The 23787-nt window shown below is 40.4% G+C and overlaps 1 protein-coding gene across 7 annotated transcripts in view; it reads right to left on the reverse strand.

Moving 5' to 3' along the window:
- grik5 (glutamate receptor, ionotropic, kainate 5) overlaps nucleotides 1–23787 on the reverse strand; it is a 96454-nt gene that overhangs the window by 29713 nt on the left and 42954 nt on the right. For all 7 annotated transcript variants that reach the window (XM_044034050.1, XM_044034048.1, XM_044034049.1 and 4 more), the window contains exons 2-5: nucleotides 5086–5247; nucleotides 2988–3152; nucleotides 1288–1385; nucleotides 702–867 (exon numbers count right to left, since the gene is read on the reverse strand). In XM_044034050.1, coding sequence (XP_043889985.1) covers nucleotides 702–867; nucleotides 1288–1385; nucleotides 2988–3152; nucleotides 5086–5197 — 541 coding nt within the window. In that variant the 5' untranslated portion in view covers nucleotides 5198–5247. The remainder of the gene's footprint in view (nucleotides 1–701; nucleotides 868–1287; nucleotides 1386–2987; nucleotides 3153–5085; nucleotides 5248–23787) is intronic.

Consider the following 23787-nt stretch of genomic DNA (forward strand, 5'->3'; position numbering starts at 1 on the left):
CTGGCAAGTTAATGTGCTCTCTGTTTTTCCAAAATTTTAAAGAGCATTTCAAACAGGAATATTAACTACTTTTGGGCTAACAGCCCTCTGAAGTAGGCGAGACCAACTCTGCTCAATTTGAGGTGAGACCAACTCTACTCAATTTGAACGGTAGTCTATAGGAAAATGAGCTTCTAACATTCACTTGGATTATAACGTCAGTAAACATTTTCCTAAGGAGTTAATGGTCTAATTCACTTCTTCAACACAACACAATGTCAATTTTCTGAATTATGTTGCCATTTCGAAGAGGACAGAAGATAAATTGCGGCACATATGAGTGGACAAACTGACGGGGTCAAATAATGCATCTCGAGGCTTCAAAACAACAGTTCATTTAACAAATGGAAGACCATGTCCATTTGTATAGTCAGGAACATGAGAGGAAATGTGTAGTGTGAGCCATGTTCTGAACTCTAACAGCAGACAGAACTTTATGACCAGACTGTCAAAATGAGTGTCCAGCAGCACAAAACAGTCATATCCGCCCAAACAGTGTGAGTGTGCCAACACTCCCACAGAGACATTTGCACACACACAAACACAAACATACAGTAGATAACAAGCTCCAAAGGACACAACTGAAGCATTTACGCCTACATAAATACAAACACAGATAAATATACGGTACTAGCTAATCAACAGGCCGCATGTGTACTCACACTCGGCCTTGGCGCACACCAGACTGGCTGAGGGGTAACTGAATGAGCGCAAGATGGCTCCTATGGCCAGGCTCAGGTCCTCGTTGCTAGGGTATAGAGTGACAGAGGCAAAGCGCAGGTACGGCAAGCGGGGAGTTTCCTCAGGACCGATCTTTATATGAGGGATCTGTGAAAAGGAGAGGGAAGGGGGGAGAGAGAGAGAGAGAGAGAGAGAGAGAGAGAGAGAGAGTGATGAAAGCAAGGAAAAGGTAACATGTCAAGATTAAGTCCCCTTCATACACAAACAACAGAGGAAAATACAGCAAATAAGAAAAATCCATTAGAAATGCTGGAGGGTGAAAAGAGAGATAAGAAATGCTGGCATATATAGAGAACTGAAAGACATAAAGATAGAAGGCTACAGGAAGAAAGGAGATAACAGATGGGAGAAATGAATGATGGCTAATTATACGAGAAGAAACTCAACAGGCAAAGAAACCTGCAACTCAGACATATTCATTATGACGTCTGTGTGTAGGAGGGGTAGTAAGTCGGGTAGAAAGGGCTACTAGGTGTGTACAGATATCTGCGTCTCCTCCACACTCACCTCCTTTTCTCCACAAATGTGACTGACAGTAGAGCCAGAGGCGGGGCTGGAAGCGGGACCTATCACAGAGACGACGCCTTTGGGTAGAATCTGACACACTGAAAGCAAAAAAAAACAACAAAACAACACACACATGTGAAACCTGCTTCCTTTACATGATAGCGCAAAGCCGGCCAACAGACGGAGCTGCAATCAGAGGAAAAGCGTGGACATTTAAAATTACAAAATGTATAATAATTTGAGTTAAATAACTAATTCAGTTGTAGAAGTACAATCTGTCTCAGGCTAATCTGATTTATTTTGAGATAAGTACTCAAGGACTGCAGCAGGGCAGCCCGTGGGTGGCCTTCTGCTATTATTCACTGTGAATTTTAAGTGATTTTTAAGACATTTTCCTCTAATTATATGTCTGGCATTGGTACAATGCTGGCAGATTGGTGGTCACCTTCAATTAAAATGAACAACCACCATTTTTGCAGGAGGACATTGTGGGGCACACAGTTGGACAGTTCTCTGTCTAATTAAGCAGCCTTAAAACCACATGACAAATTGACTCAGTCAATGTCCCAATTAACTGTCTAATTGACAACAAATGTCTCCATTTAGTCCAAAATGACAAAATTCACTCCTTTTTCTTTTTTAGCATTTGTGTCAGCCCAGTGTGGTGTGGTATGGTATGTTTTGAATCAATTACCAAGTTTATCTGTGTACCCACATTTGAACTGCTCTCACAGATACAGCAGAGATGCGTCTGCTGGATTGACTGTGTTATCTTGAGAGCTGTTGGATTCTCACTGGTATATTTGCTCGGCATTTTAATTCAATTAATCGCGTCATGAGAGGGGAATATGCCGCTGTGAGTGTGTATGTGCGTGAGTGTGATTGGGTGTGCATGCCTCAGACAGCTGTAGCTGTAAGATGATGAGTTCTCTGATCCAGAGACCCAAAATACGCTACAAGCAAACAAGCCTGTCAGAGTCTCTCCTGCCCATTGGTCAAGGACACACATGCACGCACGCACGCAAACACACACACACACACACACACAAACAGATGCCAACAACTCAAGCAAACACACCCTTTCCCAAGCACACAGATATTTTGCCAGTAGCTTGTAGCATGATCACTGAACTATTGGAAAAGGAGTGAGGAGTCTGCAGTTAAAATTCAGCAGAAGTGTATCTTTTGTCTTTATAAAGTCCAAAGATTCAGTTTTAAGTCTGCATATCAATACAAATCCAATGGAGTGCCCTCTGTGGTACAGTGTTGGCCGAGTCTGGTGATCTGTATTAGTATTTGATGATTTGTTTTAGTCTACAGAGTAGCCAGTGGCACCAGGTGTGACTGAAGGGCACTGGTCTGCTTTGAGAGGCTTAGTGGCCCATTACTGGTCTCCAGTGACATGTAAACTAAGTAACACTTCCTGCCACTTACTGCTTCTTAATCACATGTAAGTGGTGGCGTTTTATCAATACTATTTAAAGTGATTTTCGGTGAAAAGGCAAACTTTAGAAAACGTAATTAAATTGAATTAAAATATATGTGTGTGTGTGTGTGTGTGTGTGCACAGGCACTGTGCTATATTAGACTCTAATGAGTTTTGCCGGATTTCCTCACTCTTGAGAGGGTGTGTGTGTGTGTGTGTGTGTGTGAATCTGCTCCACTGGTCTTTTTCTGCGTGCATTATGGGCTCCACTCACTGGTGTCAGTAGTGTCGTACTGGGAGTCTTTCTGCAGCTCATATATGTCCACCTCCACTCGGGCTCGGACCGGACCTTCCATCATGCTGTTGATGTTCTCCCTAGCCAGAGCAAGCGCCAGCCTCTCCCCGCGCCCACACACAGACTGGTCGTCCAGGATTGCAGCTGGAAAGACGGAGAGGGAAGGAGAGGTGGGTGAGGAGGTGCAAATGTGTTTGGGAAGATGAGTGACAAAGGAATGCATGATGAATGAAATAACAGGTTTAATAACTAACTTCGCTAAACTGCCGACAGCTATATCTACATGATCATACTTACCAAAATGCTGAACTAGTCCTTTAATGAATTGGGCATTCTTAACCCTTTAAAGTCTCAGCCTCAAAATGTCCATCTGGACTTTTTTGCTTAGTTTAACCATGAAGGGGCCAGAAAATGTCCTGTTAGTCCATTCCATTTTTCCAGAATCATTTTCAATATTTGGCAGTTGACAATTGATTAAAATAGTTTATTAACAATTTAAAATGAAGAAAAAACGTTTCATTTAGAAAAACACTATACACCAGATTTTGTGTGTTAAATTTCAAATTTACACAGTACAAAACATATTTAAAATAACATTGGTTTGAGTCTTTGTCTCATGTCCAAAAACAGGCCAAAGAATTGAAACTATGTACAGGCATTTTTTTCCAACTGTCTCCTCTCTGGTGACAAAGTGCGAGTGAAATTACCGTAATAACCACATATTGACTTCGACGTGCAACTTCTCAGCTTTCAGAAATTACGGTAATGCGAAGCACACAAACAGTGTTGTCTGGTATACACTCGGTGTTCAAGGGTTTAATGATAGTCTTGTTAAAAATAAACAAAGTATAATAAGAATAATAATAATTATTATTGTTTTTAAAACTGCAATACTGCAATTATTTTATTATTAACACTGCAAAGGTTTGTAGCAAGGTGGGTCATGCATGACTGGTTTGGAGGCTGTAATTTCTCTTTGCTGGTGGCGGTTTTCCCTCGACATATTACCGAGTTGATAAGATGTGGTCTTCATGGACTTAGTTAATAAAACAGTAATTAACCCATCCATAGGTGAAATATCGCACACTTCATAGATTAAAATGACGTTCTTTTGCAGCAGTATTTGTATTTTGATAATTTTGTGTGCACACCAGCTGGTTTTGTTCACACAAAAAACCTTACAGTGCAGGTACTCTATACACCTGACTACAGAAGCTCCACTCACATTTAGAACATCTAAGTTTGCAGCCCAAATAATTACAGAGGCTTGCTGCACATGATGCTCCTGAAGACGTGAGCACATCACACCAACATTGGCCTCACTCCACTGGCTACCAGTTCATTTTAGGATTGAATTTAGCATGATCTTATTTGTTTTTAAATCATTAAATATTAATCAACATTGGGCTGAACTGCTGCGCCTACACAGTTCAGTCAGAGCGCTTAGTTCGACTAACCCAACGGCTTTTAGAAGTCCAAAAGACAAAGTTACAGACGAGAGGTGACAGAGCCTTTGCAGTGGCAGCTCCTCGGCTCTGGAATGTCCTGCCCTGACACATTAGAGGCGCCCAGACTGCTGAGCATTTTAAATCGACTTTAGAAACCTACTTTTACTCCATGGCGTCTAACACAGGCTGAGTTGTTTTGCTTTTTGTTTGTTTTGCTTCTTATGTGTTTTTACTGTGCTCTGTATCGTTTTTAAATGTTTTATGTTTTTATACTGATTTTTATTTTGTTATTTGACGTCCATTCTTTACAGCACTTTGGTCAACCTGGGTTGTTTTTAAACGTGCTCTATGAATACATTTGCGCTGAGTTGATTTTCAGGTAAAACTGAAAGATTCAACCAGCGACACATCCATACAGTACAGCCTTTCTGGAATGCAAATGAGAGAAACAGTAAACTCAAAGAAGGTAACTTTTATTTAGCACTAACGGTTGGTTTTAAAATCACTGTCACTCTGTCCCTTATTGTGCAGTCCAAAGTGTCAAAGTCCTGAAAACAAAAAACACAAACTATATCAAGGAACTTTTTGACCCAGATGGGGTGGCAATGGAAGGACGGCTGACCACTCACCCATACGGACGGAGGAGAGCAGGGGGGCCTGGCTGAGGGAGCGTGGTGGCATGATGACTAGCAGGAAGGAAAGGAAGTGTATTGACAGCAGCAGTGCTGGCAGAGCCGGCATCTTCTACTGCTCCTCATGGAGAATGGTCTGCTGGCTGCCTGTACCACCACCTGCAGAATTGGAGGACAAATGGCTTGTTACTACACACACAACCAAGACGTCTTTATTAAAATGTTCCCGCCAAGCTTATCTTCAGCTCCGTGTAGTGGGTGTACCTTTAATATGACAGTGCATAGAAAAGATTCCCTCCAACATGAAGATGTTCACTGTCTCACCACAAAGGCAGAGGGGTCCCATGCACACAGTCTGCCTCATAATAACACACTGCACACACACTTATATTCCTGTCCATTGTAGGCTGTCTGCTGTTTCACAGTGACAGGGTTTGGCCTTGAAGAAATCTCCAGAGGCAGCTCAGAGAGAGAGCATCACAGAAACTGGAACACATGTGACTGCACATTCACTCGTACACATCTGCATAAATGATTAATGGCAAATGGCCTGTGTTTACATGACATTTGTGTTTTCCTTAATGGCCACTCAAAGCCCATTCACACCCATTCATCCACCCACTGATACAGTGCAGCTGCACTTCAAGAAATGAATAAATGGGTTAATTAAAAGAGGGCAGATTTGATCATGTGAAGATTCAGACTTTTTTTTTTAACAGTACAGGTTACTAAAAAAATGCACTGTTTTATAATAGTTTTATTTTCCTTGTAACAATTAACATTTTTAACAGCAATGTAATCAAAGTCAGATATCATAACAGAAGGTGAAGGCAAGTATCTGTCTGTCACAGCTGGGTTGCAAAGCGCAACTCCTTACCAGCTGAGCTAATGGGGATGACGTCGGACTGGGGCCGATTTTCTGTCCCTGGCCATAAATAATACATTATAAAACCGAAGCAGCCGGCCGTACAAAATCTGATCGAGGATCGTGATTGGCCCACGGGCCGGACTTTGAGTCTGTAGAAAAAGGAGAGGATGCATTCCAGATGGCGTATCGCTTGTTTCAAGCCAGCATAATGGGATAATGGGATAATTCTGCAAGATCTGGCTGTACCCAAAGCCTGTGCTTTGCTAATGGAGCTGATACAGTAGTATATCGATATACTCGACTACCCAGAAGAACTTTGACTTGTGTGTAAAAATATATTTCCTGAGCTGAATGGTCTCAAAACCATTTCAAAAAGATTTTCTTTTCAAAGAAAAATGCTGCACTAAAGAGAAGAGTGAATGTCTATTTGCTTAACATTCCACTTGGTCTTCAATCTATTTCAAGCATTTTTGCAAGTGGACATGTCAACACACAGTGTATGGATTTATTTATTTTTAAATCACACCTATAAAACGTTTGGTTGTAAGTTATTTAACCATAACAAAATGATTGGTGTGTATAAATATGTGGAGACAAATAAGGCAATTAAAAATGGAACAATATGCAGGGGCATTTCTGAATAGAACGGCCTTAAAATAAAGAAGGTAGAATAACTTAAATGAAGTCGGTTAATAACCTATTACCATTTTTCCCCATTACAATTAAATAAATTGATTAGGCTTTTAGGGGAAATGTCAAATCATGCTTAGAGAACTTAAAACTGCAGTACACAACCTTTGGTGATTTTCCTTCTGTTTTTGATGTTATCATTCAGTTTAACATCATCCTATGTGTATGCTGCATCCTTCATATCCTCCATATAAAAACAGGCTCTGTGACCTGACTAACGAAGAGGAAGCGTTCGTGTATACAGCGGCCGCACAGGGGCAGACTGAGCATGCAAGAATCATTTAACCCAATTTAGTTTGTGTTTTCAGTCACATTACAATCTGTTTGTAGTCACCTCGCTTTACAAGATCTAAACACCGCGATACTGAGAAACAGAGTGAGTCATGTGGAGGTGAAAGACTTCATCGGGCTTACGTGAACTCATTTGACACTGGTTTGAATGTATCATATACCGTTGTTTAGTTTGAAAAGTTCCGTACTACAGCTTTAAATGGGAAAGTGTACTGATTGTGTTAGTCTAAACAACATGAACCTTTCAAACACAAATATAACCACAGACTGCATTCCCATTCATTTACATGCTGTGTTTTCCCACGATCGCCATAAAACAGACAAAAAAGGACTGCAACAGAGCTCAGCTGAGCCACTGATGCTAAGAAGTCTTCTCCTGGATTGACAAAGCCTTGCACTGACTGACACCACGAGAAGGCTGTGTGAAATGATGGAGAGATCAAGGGAGGGATGAAGACAGAGGAGGAGGAGGAGTGTCGTGTGACAGACAGGCAGAGGAGGTGAGGGGTGGGGGTTTTGACCTGGCAATGTCTCAAACGTCTGGTTCACGGTTCTGGCTTTAGACAATCCTGACAGGCAGTGAACGACTGAGTTCACGACCTTTAATTGACCTTTGCAGCTGTACTGGGGGGAGGGTGAAGGCTAACCTTTGACCCTGACAAGTGCATGCATGGGTAGGAATGAGTAAGAGTTGTGTGTTTGTACACACACACGTTTGTGTACACTTCAAAGAGGACGATCATTTTTTTTTTCTTTCTACAATGTGTATGCTATAGCTGTCACTTTATACAGTATGTTCATAATAATAGCAGTGTGTTTAAAAAGGTGTAAAAAGTAAATTGTATTTTAATGATCACAAATGCATTGGGGACACTGCACATTCTATTTCAAAGCACAGCAAGTAAAGAAAATTGGAAAAATTAATTGAATTTGATAATATTTTACAAATAGTCAAGAAATATAATGTTCAAAAAATGAGCAGTGTTGACATCTTTCTTTACAAACTCAAAAATGTACTGTATAAACTAAGAGATGCTTGAAGATTCAACTTTCCTGAGAATCATCAATTAATATTTAGTTGCATAACCACGGTTTCTGATAACTGCTTCACATCTGTGGTACAGATGTGAACGTGGAGTCGACCAACTTCTGGCACCGGGACAATTGTACTACGTTCCACAATTAGCTGCATTTCTTGGTTTTGCCTCATGAACAGACGTCGTCTGATAGTTACAGTGCTCACAGGCAATCTTAGATCTTCTTTGGCTGAGCCTTTGCCATTTTGGTTATTCTCCGATCCATTCGAATAGTCGTTTTTCTTTTTCTTCCTCGTCTTTCTGGTTTTGGCTGCCATTTTAAAGCGTTTGATATAATTTTTGCTGAACAGCCTATCATTTTCTGCACTACTTTATAGGTTTTCCCCTCTTTTATTAATTTCTTAATCAAAGAATGCTCTTCTTCTGAACAGTGTCTTGAACGACCCATTTAACTCTAAACGCACAGCCAGCATATGCAGCGTCCGTTGCGTTGATCCTTAAATAAGGGCCACCTGTTTAACACCTATTTTTTTCACATAATCAATTACTTCACTAATTGAACTCAGCACTGCTATTTTTTTGAACACGCCCCTCTCAGCAAATGATTCAGTTTCACAGAATCAGCAGCATGCACGTCATGCCTGTTGAGTCTGTTGGTTTTCTATACCTTTACTAAACCTTCTAGAAACTTACATGCAGTGTAGAAGATGAAATTCTAACAAAAACAGTGATTTATCTTGCTAGTGATATGGGACTGCTATTATTTTGAACACAACTGTATATGCTATCCTTTTCTTTTACACAAATATCTTTCCATATTTGTATATTCCTAGATGTTAATAATGCATGTTTATTATTTATTACCATTTACTTTTACTGTATTTGCTGCTGTAATAACATGTATTATCCCAGTTGTAGGACTAATAAAGGACTATCTTATCTTCGTCAGTCCCTGTTGGGTAACATTTGACATTACAGGACAGTAACAATATGATATTAGTATAGTAAAAATGTTCTAATAGGAAAGTAATATTTGTATTTATATTGAAATCACCAAGTATTGCTTGGTATTAACAATGACTTGTGGGGACATAAGGGGGGATGAATTTCATCTTTATAATATTGTAATTAACACTTTTATATATACTAAACACAAGAATAGGATAGGATTTCTCATTACCAAGTTACCTCGATATGGCTTTAAAAATAAGGTGTGTTACTGCAATATTACCATGGTATTGGTATTGCCACACTATTATTACCATACATAACATACTGGTGGTGTGTGGTGGTGATGTGTGACCAACTGTTTCTTTTCTTTCTTTTTTTAAGAGCTCAGCCTTGGTACAGGGTTAAGCATATTTGGTGGAATTGCTGCAAACAATATCGTGCTCTGTAGCAACAATTTTTTGAATTCTTCTTCTTAAATTGCTCTCTAGTTCACAAATTTCACTCTCCATAAAGGATTTGCTCCCATAACGTAGACACGTTTGTCTCGTTTCATACAATGTGACAAAGCTCAGTGGGTTACAGTATTTGAACTGTGACTATCTGAGTGAGAGGAGAACCATTCAGCTTCGCCATAGAGCACAATATAAACGGACATCTCCCACTCATGGGCAAAAATACAAAAGTCCCCAATTTTAAAAATCACAGCCATTTTGACTCTATCTTTACAATATCAGCGGGCCAAGCCTCTGTGTATTTTAATGGACCTGCACTGTATCTCAGGAGGCGCCATCGATATAACAACCACTAACGTCAGGTGTCACACACAGCTGATTCAGATCAGCAGCTTAGACTGCACACAAGTAAACACATACATCTCATTCATCTCATTTAGGACGTTATTGAATGCATGTCACAAATCCTTTTTTTGCTCCCTCTGTCTTCCATCTCTAATATCCTCTGTGTAACATTGGCTGTCAGGAGTAAATGTCATTCACTTTCACAGTCGTGTTTGACTTCACAGACATAAGACTGAGAGGGACAGTGAGTCGCCATCGCTGCTAGGCTGTTTCTACCTGAACCAGTCTAACGCGAGGAGACGCCATGTGCAGTGGTGCTGGCTCATGTCTGCCTCTGCCATGGTCTTGTTCGTACCGCGACATTTCAATCCCTCATTTTGCACTAATTTTCAAACCATCAGACATTCAATTAGAAAATTCTAACTCATCATTTCAACTCCTCATTCAAACCAATTCACCGCAGCATGCCAGATTGGCTTCAGCTCAGGCAGAAGGCAGCAATCCCACTGCAATTTCTCCTGCAATTGCCTTTTCTACTTTTGCATACAGTTATTTTACTGGTTTTTTTTCCACTTAGAGAAAAACTGCGCTGTTGTTTTCTCCCCCACCCCCCAACTACATTCCCCAACACATCTACCTTTGATGTTCACCTCTCAAGAACCAACCATGATTACTTCCTTGTACTTAATTTCTTTTTTCTCTATGCAATTACAACCCTGTCAAACTTTTCCTGTGTCTCACTCTTGGGGGTTGACACTCTCAGGGCTAACGTGTGCACAAACATGTTTGTAATGCTAATGGCATGTGACACACTGTGAAAATGGATGTGTTGCTCTCATTATGGCGAACCCCAGCTCAAAGTGAACAGAGGCAGGGCTTACGTAAGGGCCATCTGTATGTGTGACAAAATAAACCAACAAGCCCACAGAGGGAGTAGCCTCAATCCCACGTCTGAACACAGAATAAAGTGCTGAATGACATTTTATTATTATTATTTCTGCACATGTGTGTTTCTGCACATGTAGACACTGACTGTTGTCACCGAGCAGATTATTGTGAGCACACAGTGAGATACGGGCACGGCTGTGGCGCAGCGCTACATATTGCTGCCTATTACTCCAATATTCTGTTTGCCGCCCACACTCGCGGTCTCTTTCTCAATTTACTCTTCACCAAAGTGTGTGTTTGGTGTCTGGGCATGTGTGTTTATTCCATGGGAAGTATGGGCAAGAGTGTGAGTGTGATGGCATATTGATCGAGCTCAGCTGAAGTGGCGGACCCTCAGGTGCAGTCAATCAAAACAATGGGGAACCTATCACAGGAGCAGTGCATTTCACAGGAGCCATCTGATTGGCTATTACCAAGAAGCAGATTGCCATGATGACGAATAAGATCCTCACAGAGGCTATGCCTTCATCAATGATGGGATGGAACCGGTGCTATTTCATTGTTATTGAGAGCTATTGACAGCATTAGACAGAGAAGATTACAGCATCTATACTCAGAGGAGAAGGAGAGGGGGGAAGGGAGCGAGGGAGGGAGGGAGGCAGGGAGGAGATGGCAAGCTGTGATAGAAGTAAGGAGAATATAGGGAAAAGAGAAGCAGAGGGAATAGGCCGAAGACGATGAGGGAATAAAAAAAAAACAAAATTGAATAGAGGGAGAAGAGATTGGAAAGTGTTTCTGCCCAGAGAGAAGGATAGAGATGGTAAGAGGGAAAAGCAGTGGTGGAAAGTGCATTTACTCAAGTGACGTACTCAGGTTTTACATTAGCTTTTATTTTATGCCACTATCTTGCAGAGGGACATGTCCTACTTTTAATCACTGAGTGTATTTAACAGCCATATGACTCTTCCACACAGTAAGTGATCCACTTACGACATGTGATTCATTTCTCCTAATTAAGCTCAGAGTGTTGCATTGAGTGGCTGGAAGAAAAAAAAGGAAGTAATATTATGGTAATGCCATGTTTTTAATAAGCTATTACTTGGCGATTTCTGTTTTTTTTCCATTTTAATGTGATATAATCAATATTGATTCACAAATATTTTCATGTAAGGGTAATGTGCTGATGGAAGCTTATGGTAATTTTCATTACCAAGCTATTACTTGTAATATTGCTATAATGCTATCCCCTTATTATTAGAAATAAGACTACCCATCAGCAGTTAGTTCTTATGCATGTCAGTCCCTGATGCCTTGTCACTTGTGGCAGATTGAGTTCTCAACACTGTGTTTAAATGCACGTATACAGAAAAAAGCACAAAATCATCAAATGGCATTTATTACTGAGGCTCTAATGCCAAAGCCTCCAAACTAACCATTTTAACCAATATCTTAGCGGTCTCAGGGCTTTTGTATATCTAACTGTAAATACACTTAGAATGAAAGAAGTGGATTCAATACAATAATGTCAGTTTTAAGATGAGGTAAATATTAAATTGCAATCCTAAAATGTCTTTTGCTGTTTTTTTTTTTTTCTATTTCTGCAGCATGAGATTTGATTGGTGCCGTTACCCGTTTGACCACTTTTCCCCATATTTAGAGGGTTAGGGACACGGAGTCCAAGAGAACGACAGTCATCATACAGATAATATTGCTGTTTTTAATCTACAACGACTGTTAAGTCTGGGTGCTGTATGAGCTGAGTTGCTGTAGAACAACAAAGCTGAGTCCCTGTAGCAGTAGGGTGTCCGTCTACAGGGAGCTGGAGCAGCGAGAGGGCCAAGCGGAGCCAGACTAGTCTGAGCTGTACGGAAAGAAAAAAAACCCCAACAACAACAACACTGCTGCTTTGCTTTCATTCTGCACCCCGCTGTAAGTCATCCTGCATGTTGGCACCACTGAGAAATACACAAACGCAAAAATACATTAATATCCTCTGTGTGTGTATGTGTGTGTGTAAATGCGTCTTTGTGTGTCTGCTGTTTCTTTGTGTGTGCACTGGAGACTTGGCGGCTTGTGTAAAGTGTCTGCAGTGCCTATTATGAAAGAGAAAACCGTAAAATCAGAGATCTTAATTATCTTGAGGGAGGGAGGAAGGGAGGATTGTGGTGGGGGGTAGAACAGAAGCAAAGGGAGGGCCAGAGTGGGATGGTGGGATGGAGGGAGGGAGGGAGAGAGAGAAGGGGAAAGCGAGGGGGGACATCGGAAAATCAGAAAATGAGGGAGCACTATCTCGCTTCACACCCTCAGGCAGATGAGGGGAGGATGAACAGAGTCTAAAGCAGAGGAAGCTGGATGAGCGATTGCAGAGGAGTGACAGAAAAGAAGGGATGCAGAGGAATGACAAAAAGAGCTCGACTGGGGGGAAAAAAGCAGCTGGGGGTGAGGAGAGGAGAAGGGTGTCGTGGGAAAGAGTGGGTGCTGGAAAATCATTTGTTTCTTTCCCTTTCTGTCCTTATTGTATGACACAAGAAAATCTGACAGTTATCATAATGAAGGGATGATTCATTCCTGTAATTGAATTTGCAAGTGGAACGGCTTCAGTGGCTGTGGATTTACGTAAGACGACTGTACCAACAGTCATTACGTGACAAGTGTGATTTTGTTCATTTCGCTCACAATTTTCTGTCCCTGCTGACTACAGACGAGACCAGGTCCTGGTGCAGGGACACAGTACCCCAATGAGCACAGCCAGTCAGGATATTACACAAGAGCTGTAGACAATATGGATGAGCTGTGAGGTCAGAACGTGTGTGTGTGTGTGTGATCGGTGTCTCACCTTCTTTGCCTTCCTGTAGGATTAAGTCTTCACTACTTTGTGTCTAATATCTAAGCAGCATGTGTTCTTGCTCACACTGACTCAGCAGTTTCCTCTGTGCAGGCATTCACACTTTCCCTCTCTCTCTCTCTCCTTCCTCTCACATGTAGCTCTGTAAACTCATCATCTCTATCTTTCTCTTCAACCTCTATCCACCTCTCTGCACTCCGTATTCCACCTCCTTATCTTTCCTCTTTGTTCCTTTCTTCAAGTTCTGTTCAGAGTGCATCTCTTGATTCTCAGTGATAGCGGCTTTAGAGAATTTGGATGTAAGATGTGTCAGACTTTAAGGTTAGGTCCAAAACTTTAAGCGAATACAAGTTATGATTGGGGAACCTGCTGTAATATGTATATATCATATTCAATTTTAAAAAAATGTTTAGTCAAACCATAGATAGTGTATAAAAAATGGATGCAGTCTTCTGGTTTCCTCCTGAGGCCAACCAAGAAAGGTAGTCTCTGGGATAATGAGCTAACTTCTCACTCGATTTATAACATCAGTAAATATTTACCTCAGGAGTTAATAGTCTCAATCACAAGTGTCGGCGCTTCTTTAATAGAAGGTGATTCTCATTATAGTCAGTGAACTTCAGTTAGCAAAATGTCAACATGGCACATGAACCTTGAGGAGTTCAAATCCATATGGGTGACATCACGACCAGTTGCCACTGAGTATATGTAATAAATTGTAACCTGGTTGTATTGTTCTGACGGATGGATCAGGGACTATATTGTGCAGCACACATTTATTTGCAGTGTAGCGATTGAGATGGGTGGAGTGATGCGATGAAAAGGCGATGAGGTGACTCACCGCTGTGCAAGTGCAGAGATGTAGATAAAGTATGCCTTTCAGAGTTACAGAGAAGATTCTCTCTGCCTGTGTGTTTCTCACACATCAACAGCAAATCCTAGCAAAACCCAGGATTACACTTTGTTTTCATCTGTGTGTATGTGAATTCTCTCCTCCGAGACCGGTAAGGAGGTGAATCTGAAACTAAAAGTAAGTGTTCATCAAGCTTCTCATTGACAGCTGATAGTCGAGTCCTGGCTGATAAGAACCAATCAGGAAGAGACTGCAGGTGACTGAATCACTGTTGAATCTCTTTCTCTGCCCAGATGAAAATGCAACCACAGAGTTTTCAAACTAATACACATTCTTAATGGTTCTATATGTGAGAAACTGATTATACCGAGCAGTGGAGGCTGGTTATACATGCAGTCCGTGAGTACCGTGTGTAATATGCATTTAAATGTAGTTTAAAGATGTTCACTCGTTTACAGTGAGTGAACGGTCAAGTGACGCATTTCCTGTTCCATTGAGAGACAAAGACCTTTAAGATAGACACTGTGATCTGCGTCAGCTGTTTTTACTCTACCGGAGAAGAAAAACGAGGGTCTGCAGTGGAGATGCGTTACAATATAGACAACTCAAAGTGAAGATGAAGTTGACAACGGACCCCGACAGACATGCCAGTGTGCATAGTCTTTTCAGAGAAGCAAAATACTTGTATTTTCATGGTCCGTTATTCTCGCCCTATTTTCTGCTGCTCTCAAGCAGACACACTCTCACCTCTTTCTGATTCCCTCAAATGAATAATTTCATATTTAATATTTATAAAATAAAACCGACTGATGGACACTTATTAAGCCTGTAACACTATGCATATCGAAACCGAAATCGCGACACTCTAACCCACAAACGACACGTACCTTCCAACTCCCAGAGTTTGTCCTTCTAATCCAAATTCAGTCCTATGAGCTGTCAGTGCTACTAAGCTTTCTTACATTACTATTTAGTTAATGTTAATTAAAAAATGTTATAATGTTAATTAAAAAAAAATATATATAAATATATATATATATATATATATATATATATATATATATATATTATTATTATTATTTTACATGAAGTTACCAGCTGATTCGGACTGGGTTTTTCATGGCACTGCGTATGCGTCTGTTTGCGGTGGTCACCAATGAAATCAAGTTTTTGCACAGTGTACTCGAGCCCCGGCAGCCACATCTCGCAGAGAGCAAGGCAGACAATGAGGACGATGGTGTTTCAGAAGAAGAATTTTCATCTTCCTTGAAACAACTCGGCAATGCAACACATTTGGCTCTCTTAAGAAAATTGTTGCTAATTTGTTAACTTATTTTGTGGTTTATGAGATCAATGTTTACATATTTGTGGTTTATGGCACAGACAGAAAGTGTGTTTCAATTGAGTTCTGTTTATTTTTTTAACAGTGTTTTGTTAGCAAAATAAAATAGAAATGATTTTTTGTTTTCTACTTTTCTATTATTTAATTTCTGATTTACAACACAGACTGGAAGTCTGTTACCTGTGTGAGAGTGTGGAGGAGATTATTTGTAGCAATAATTTATGTAATTTACTTTGTTACAGGATGTGGAAGTGAAAAGCTCTAGCCATTTAAATATCTTCCTTACATTGTTTGTTATATGTATTTAGTGTTTTCATTTTTTCCTTGAACCCCCCTCACCAAAACAAATAAATAAATCAAAATTGTTACAGGCTTAACAGTTATTTATAAGGATGTGTATACAGTCTAACAGCAGATACAAGTGCAGCATCTTATTTCCCCTGTTATTGGGGTGATGTTTTTAAATTGGCCTCGCAGTAACTACTTTAAATGCGTACACATATCACATTTAAATTCTGTTTTGGATCTAATACGCCACTGTAGTACAGATGTAGCTATAGGCGTCTACACCCACTCTGTGTACAGCCTTGGGAAAACCTCTTCAGAACAAGTGTGCACTCCTATTGGTCGTACTAAGCTGTTGCACATACATGCTTTTTAGGAAGGTCGCAAAACAACCTGTATACTGTATCTAGAAAGAGGGTCAGATCGTAAACACAAACAAATCACATGCCAATATGAGCAGAGTGTTTCAGAGATGCAGAGATTGCCTCGGGTCATCTGTTACAAATGAAGTGAGTGTGCTTGTCCGTGCTCGGCTTCAGGGAGGGGCTCAGGACAGAGAGCTAATCTAATGAAGCAACATCACAAACTGCAGTCTCATAAATTAGTCGGATCTACACCTCCAATCACAACTTATTACCACACAGAACAGAACAATGACACTTGTATATTCTGCACAACCCCAGACTGAATTCAAGTCAATACATTTCAAACAATGTCTTATTACATGGTTAAAGTGGGGCAAATAAAATAAACATGATTCAAGAGTGAACACTGGCTCTTGACATCAATCAAGTTTCACAGACATTTTCGGTAAGACTGTAATTACACGAGACTGCTCAGACATTTTGTGAATGATGTGACTAAATATTTAGTGGTGACATGTTTAGTCAGTTCAGCTGAGTTTTAGTTGATGGTTAAGACAAATGATTTAATGATGCCATGCTGTGTCTTGGATTTTAAGTGCATGAAAATAAAATGAAAATAAAAATACATTTATGTTTTGGCATCAGTGCCCACACATTTCGTCTGTATTGATTTCAGCAGCTGTGTACCTACATGCAATTTGCATATACTGTTTCTAATAAAAAGAAAACAACAATTAATAGTACACATATGAAACAGACAGGATAGTAATCGTGAGTTGCAGCTTTAGCTTACAAGTGGCTAACCTCAAGCGTGGAGATTTTTCAGCTTCTTAAAAGTGAATATGTTCTGGTTTCTTTCGTACATATAACAAAAACCCAGAAATAACAGAAGAAGTTGGTACACCGAAGAGTTAGATAATCGCGACAAAACGTAGCAACATTCAGGCTGGTACTTCACTGTATGAATGAGGAGACTGATTTTATGCTCTGGCAGCTTGAGAATTGTATATATATATACATATATATATTTAAGTGTTCGACAGAATTTGAATGGAGATCAACTAGATGCACGCTAAACCAGAAACCAGCCTAACACTAACAAATTGAAAGGGGGGGTTTCGTCCCCTTGTGCCTTATGGAAATGATCTTTTTCTTTATCTTTTGGAGACAAAGGTTTCTCATAAACACAGCATTGTTTCGGGAGATGTCTCCATCCACAACGCTGTAGTACATATGCCAGGCCAACGTTCTGCCCATGGATGTATTTTAAAATACATCCAAGGTTCTGCCGCACGAGTGAACTTCATCTCGCTGTGTTTACTGCGGGCGGAGAGTTGGTCTGACTGTAAACACAGAAAGAGAGAGTGAGAGAGTGAGCTGTGGATGTGCAGTACAGCTGACCCTGTGCAGAACCATCACTCTTCTGTATTGTTCATTTAGGTAAAAATAGTGTCTGCGAAAATAGGTTTTGTTTTCTCCTCCCCTTATTTTGCGATTCAGTTTCAATGTTAATCTTCAACACTTATTTTTTTCTTTACCTCTCATTGAAAGTAGTTGGCTACACTGCCAAACAAAAACGTTTTCAAAAAACACCATTTCAGTTCTCCCAAAGCGCTATTTCTGTGTGGACAAAACGGCAATACGATTAATAAAAACAACCTATGTGGATTCACTTTCACTCGTTTCCGTGACGACGAGCCCTTAAAAAAATATTCAAGAACTCTTGCATGTACACTGGGACAAGGACAGTAGTCCAATTAAATGGCATAGGTGAGCTACAACCACTGTTAATCAAACACGTCCTCTATGATTTTACCTCCACAGGTTTGCAGACACCCTGATCTCTCCTTTTCATCCCCCACTTCTGTATCTCCTGTCACTCAGCCTCACCCCAATTTGTCTGTTTTCCTGAGGAAAACCATCTCTCCACTGACCTCTCTCTTCTCTCTCCCCTATCTCAGCTCTCACCCGTCTCCTCAATCTCGACAGTGTACTTTCTCCATACCCAGTCCCCCCACTCCTGCCCCCCTCCCTCTAGTGTTCATTGGATGTGGATAAACTCTTCCCAGCATTCTCCTTGAATAAGAGGTCCTCAGTCAGTGACACCACCAGCTTGGGGAACCACGGTGCTCCTGAGACACTGTCACATCAGACTATGTCACGCATAAACAAACACACACTCTTCTTAGAACACTGCACAAGTGAACAAGGCATTATCCCTAACCTTAACCGTAACAACTTACTACCTAACCACAACCCAACCACAATTCAAACCTTAGTTTGACAGATTGACTGACTGTTTGCTTCCTAATGAGGAAAGAAACACAAAAGCATCGACAAGGTGCACAAACAGACACTCTTGAGAGTGTTAAAAAAGGTGTGTGTGTGTGTGTACTTGCATTTGTTACTTTTTTAGGACCTTTTGTGGCATAAACACTGACTTTGTCAAGACCAGTAGTCCTCATCAAGACCAAGAGGGTCAAAGACTGGGGAGGAAATTTTGGTGCATGCACAGAACGCCAAGTCCGATTCCAGTCTGACTAAGCGTAAAAATGCAGGAGTAATCGGACTATGAATCACATTTTCCAGGTATGTAGTTCCAACTTGGACTAGCTCGATGTTAGTCAGGCTAACGAATTTACATGACATTAATTCAAACATGGCATTAAAACCAAATTAATGTCTTAGCATGACTAAAATCGGACTTTCAACCTGCATGTAAATGCACTGATTGACTGACAGACTTTGCCTCCCTCAGACCTGAGCTTCTACCAAGCACACAGGTAGTAATGACCCAGCAGGTGGGTTAATTGTTCTTTTGTCTGTCAGGCTCAACTCTCCTCAAAAGGTGTCAATCTGAGACCAACATGCTTCCTCAGTGACACTGGAGCTAAAACTATGCTACTGTTATTGGTAAACCCCAATTTGGTATTGTATAATCCAGTTTACTCTTTTTAATATGATTTTCATTAGGTTGGAACCAATACGGTGGAGTGCTTCCAGCAGGCTGAATCATCAGGCCTTCACCCTGAAATGTTAACTAACTAACTAACTAAATAACTAACTAACTAACTAAATAAATAAATATGTTTCTACAATTCCAACATTGTTCGTGTGTTATAATCTATTATTAATTATATTCCAGTATTTTCTAAGATAAATGTTTTCTTTGTGTTTTTAAAGGTTTTACTGGAATGATACTTTATACGAAGCAGAATGAACTGAAAGCAACATTTGGATAAAATAGTTGACCAATATAATTATGGTACAATTAACCCAGCATTGTAGTAAAAATAACCCAGCATTTGGGTTGAATATTCAACACAACAGCTGGTCTGGTTAGTCCAACATTTACCCAGCAGTTTAGTTTAAAAAACTACGTCAATTTTTACTCAACATTTTTTTGTGTGATGCATTAACTAGATATGGTTAAAGCTAGGGATAACACTTTTCAGGCTGTCTTAATGTAAGTAAGTGTAAGCAGTGTCTTAAGAAGAAGAGCTACACACACACCTAAGCTTATATTGTTTTGTGTGCATGTCAGTGCGATGTTTGTTTGTATAATCTGGCAGTGATGCATCTCATTCTTCCTACCACCTGCTGATCAGATCCGTGTGTGTGTGTAACTCATCGCCCTCCGCTCCCCAGGAGCTGTTTAAAAAAGATGTGCAGCTCGGTGTCACTTGCTGTCAACACAGGTCCCACTTGTTGCAGCTGTGGCTTATATAAGCACAGCAGTTTAATCACAATTAGGGAGCTCTCCTTGAACTCACTCGCCCCCTGGCTTGTTTGGAGAGCTAAAATTTGCATTAAGAACAAAGCCTTGAAAAGAGTGATATTATTACACACAGCGGTGCAAAGAGAACAATGTCTGAGTGAGGAGAGAACTGCCAGTGCAAATCGCTCTAGTGATCAGATGGACGTCACAGTGGATTTTCAGTTTTATCTGGAATGGCTGGTATGGGTTTTGTTGTAGCACACTTCAGTATGTGACTTATTATAATCCCATTGTTGGACTGAAAATCCCTTGCATTTGGAATTCTGTGAGAATTTTCTTCTTTTTTTTTACAGCAACTTTTCCTGCACCATCAGAGGAACAACATCTATTTATGTTTCTTCTCCTGAGACATTCAAACGTTTTTACGTGTGTGTGTGTGTGTGTGTGTCGCGTTTTCACTGTCTTTAAGACAAACTGGGATGTGTCTGTATGACTCAGCTTGAATTGGTGCATCATGATCTCGTATTAACTCCAACATTTTCTATACTCTATTTAAGCTGACTAATGATGTGGGGATGTATGTTACACAAGTTTAGCATGTTCAATCAGCCAGAGCACAAAGCCTTTACAGCACAGACGACTGTGAATCACCGTAGCTGGTGAGGGCACGTTACTTGGAAATAACTAGATATTTACAGTGAGCAAGAAATAGAAAACGGAAACAGCGCTGCTGTATACAGTCAGACAGACTGAGGTAGAATGTTTGCACAGCCGTAGCTCTCTGATGAACCGATGAACCGACTCCACACAGCTCTCCCACTTTACACCCACTCACACAAACACGCACACATCCGACATACACACACGAAACAGAGATGTACACAAGCCGAATTTACACACACACACACACACACAAGGGTTGTGGATTAAATGACTCAGATGGCATTTGCTCTCTCTGCCTCTGTCTCTTCCCTCTCCCATTCCCTCCCTCTCTCATTGTCAGGTTTTGCTGCCGTGGCAACAGAGTCAAAGATGAGTGGAGGAGGGAGCGGGAGTGGGGGGGGTGAGTGAGGGAGATGGAAAGAGGAGAGGGAGCTGGTGATGGAACAGGTAAATGAGAGATCGGGGAGTCAAAGCACAGTGGTCATGTGAGGCGGGGCTCCGTCGCTGCTGCAGTGTGTATTTCACACCGCTCTCCAACGATGAGAGGTAAAGACAAAAAAAGAGTGAGGCTTATTATTTTTGGTCTACGTAACTGGGAACAAGTGTGCATGCTGCTCGTGACTCGGGGTGTGTGCGCGCTGTATGACTACGACATGTTGCATGTCCACTCAGATTGTTGCATAATCCTGTCACCCACGACTGCATCTAAAACTGATTTCATTTGAGATCAGGGCGAGTTATCTCACTCAGAATACTGACAGGAGGAGAGAGAAAAAAAGTCACAGAACACGAACAAAGAAGTGTTCTAAGCACCCTTGTGTTTTAAGTTTAGCCCACATGCAGCACTTCAGGTTTAGCTTTTTGTCTGTACTAATTTGCTCTGCAGAAATCAACATTGTCTCTCTTTTTTTTGTTTCAGCTGCCCGGGGCAAGAGACAAATTCTCTTTGACTGCACTTCTCAGACTCACTTCAACATCTGAAAAGGATTCATTTTCAACTATGCAAAGTACCTATGCAAATACCAAAATATGTAGGTCAAGCCACTGTTCTCATTCAGGATATGAATGATGGTGCTCTTCAGGAGAGTTGAGTATTAATGCAGAAAATCAGGGTTTAAATCCCCTTAAAAAAAAGGAAATCATGCCTCTTTTATTAAAGGGGTTTGTTTTTGAATGAACATGTGCATAGATGTGTGATAATCATTTATAATAAGCCAAGATTAAGTTTTTATGATCACTGCAGGACTTATAAAAAAGGCCATCAGTGAATGTTTTTTTCTGTGAGCTGACATTTCACTTGATCACTGATGTAATCACACAAGGTGGTTATTTCAAATTAACAAGCGAATAAAGACAGAGTTTTATTGGTAATTGGCATTTCTAAGTACGTGCCAACCAGGTCTCGCCAAATCAAAGGGGTCTCTTCTTTATCTGGTACTCAAATATATGTGTGCGTGTGAAATAACTACATTTAATGAAAACAGACACTGTAGTTGTCTTGTTTACTTCATGTCGTCTTTATCTGACATTGTTTGCCGGGGATTATGCCTCAGAATAAAAGCATGAAGAACACGTTTTACTATGGATGCCTCTAAAATAGATGAGAACTTTGCATCAGCGCCAGATGGTAATTATAAGCCACAAATAATGGCATGTGACTCACGATGGTGCCAATCTGTGTTGACTCAGTGACATGAAGTCTGTGTCTTCAGAGATAATACAGACTTTAGCCTTCATCTGATGTTAACATTAAATCAGAAAATGAATTCTAAATATGGTGCCCACGAGAACAACTACAAAGAAGGCAAACAACTCAGGTTATCATGTTTTACCCTTGAAGGTCTAGGTGAATAGAGAATACCAGTGCTCCTGGTAGCTGTATCGGATTACATAATTGATCAAATTATTTATGAGCAACTTCACTGAAACAGAAAAAAGCATAATCCATCTTTTAAAAAAAAGAAAGGGTCATAAAAGCAACAGTATAACAAAGAAACCCTGAGGGTTTGTTTTTTTTCCATTGCGTCTCATGTTGATCACAACACGGTTAAGAATGCGGCTCGTGACCTTGGTCGATGTCACTCTCCCTTCCTCGTTGTCTTTCATCCAGCACACGCTGGAAATGCCAGGGAAATAATTTTTAATAATGTCCTATGTCAAAATGTGGAGTTGCTCAAACAAACATAAAATGTCAGACTGCTGGAAGAGGCAAGAAAATGACTTTGCAGTATTCACTTTGTATTATGCCATAAATTATCATTTTAATCAAATATCTCTGTCTGCTTTACTGCGGTGTCTGGGCTCATATTCTACAACATGTTCATTTCAATAATTTATTTAAATACTGTCCAGGAAAAACTGCTCTCATCTGACCATATTTGATTCTATTAATCCTATGGCTGTGTATAGTTTCCATCATGGCTGCGTATTTCAGAAGAGAATTGTGTGTTATTCATTTCAAATGAAATGCATTAATATTTCTGCCTGGAGACAGTTTGTCAATTCCTGACTGACATTGCTGAACTAGTCAATCGGCCATGATACATTTTAATCACAGCAAATTAGTCGCATAATTACATTATTAGATTTGTGGTCTAACCAGGGGCTAATGTTCGATATTTATCAGAATCCGGGCCTTCTGAACCTTCAGATTTATTTTACAGTTTGCCTGAAAATGTTATGTGTCCGGGAAAGACGTGTAAATAAATCTGTCACCCATGACATCCTAAGAATGGTGCTCACACTATTAAGAGTGACTAGAGACGGGAGAGAGGAGGGGCAGAATATGGAGTGGCCACTTTCAAAAAACACTGCTGTGCATTAAAAGCTTTTTATTGAGTATCCATCTGTGTGCAATGATTTGCCTACAACAGCATGTTTTTAGATGCTCAGAGGCAACCGACATTTTCTCCTCTGTTCTTGAAGCTTTTTAAGGACTTTTTAAGGTTTCGACCATGCAGCGTGATCAACAAACACAAGCTTTGTTGCAGTGTTTTGGGGGATTTGAACACTTTTCATCAGCTTTCTTCATGTGTAATGTGACACATGTAGAAATAGCACCCCATCCAAAATATGGAAATTAAATATGTTCTTTGCAACCTACTAC

Source organism: Solea senegalensis, linkage group LG9 (assembly GCF_019176455.1).
Source record: "Solea senegalensis isolate Sse05_10M linkage group LG9, IFAPA_SoseM_1, whole genome shotgun sequence".
Taxonomy (NCBI): domain Eukaryota; kingdom Metazoa; phylum Chordata; class Actinopteri; order Pleuronectiformes; family Soleidae; genus Solea; species Solea senegalensis.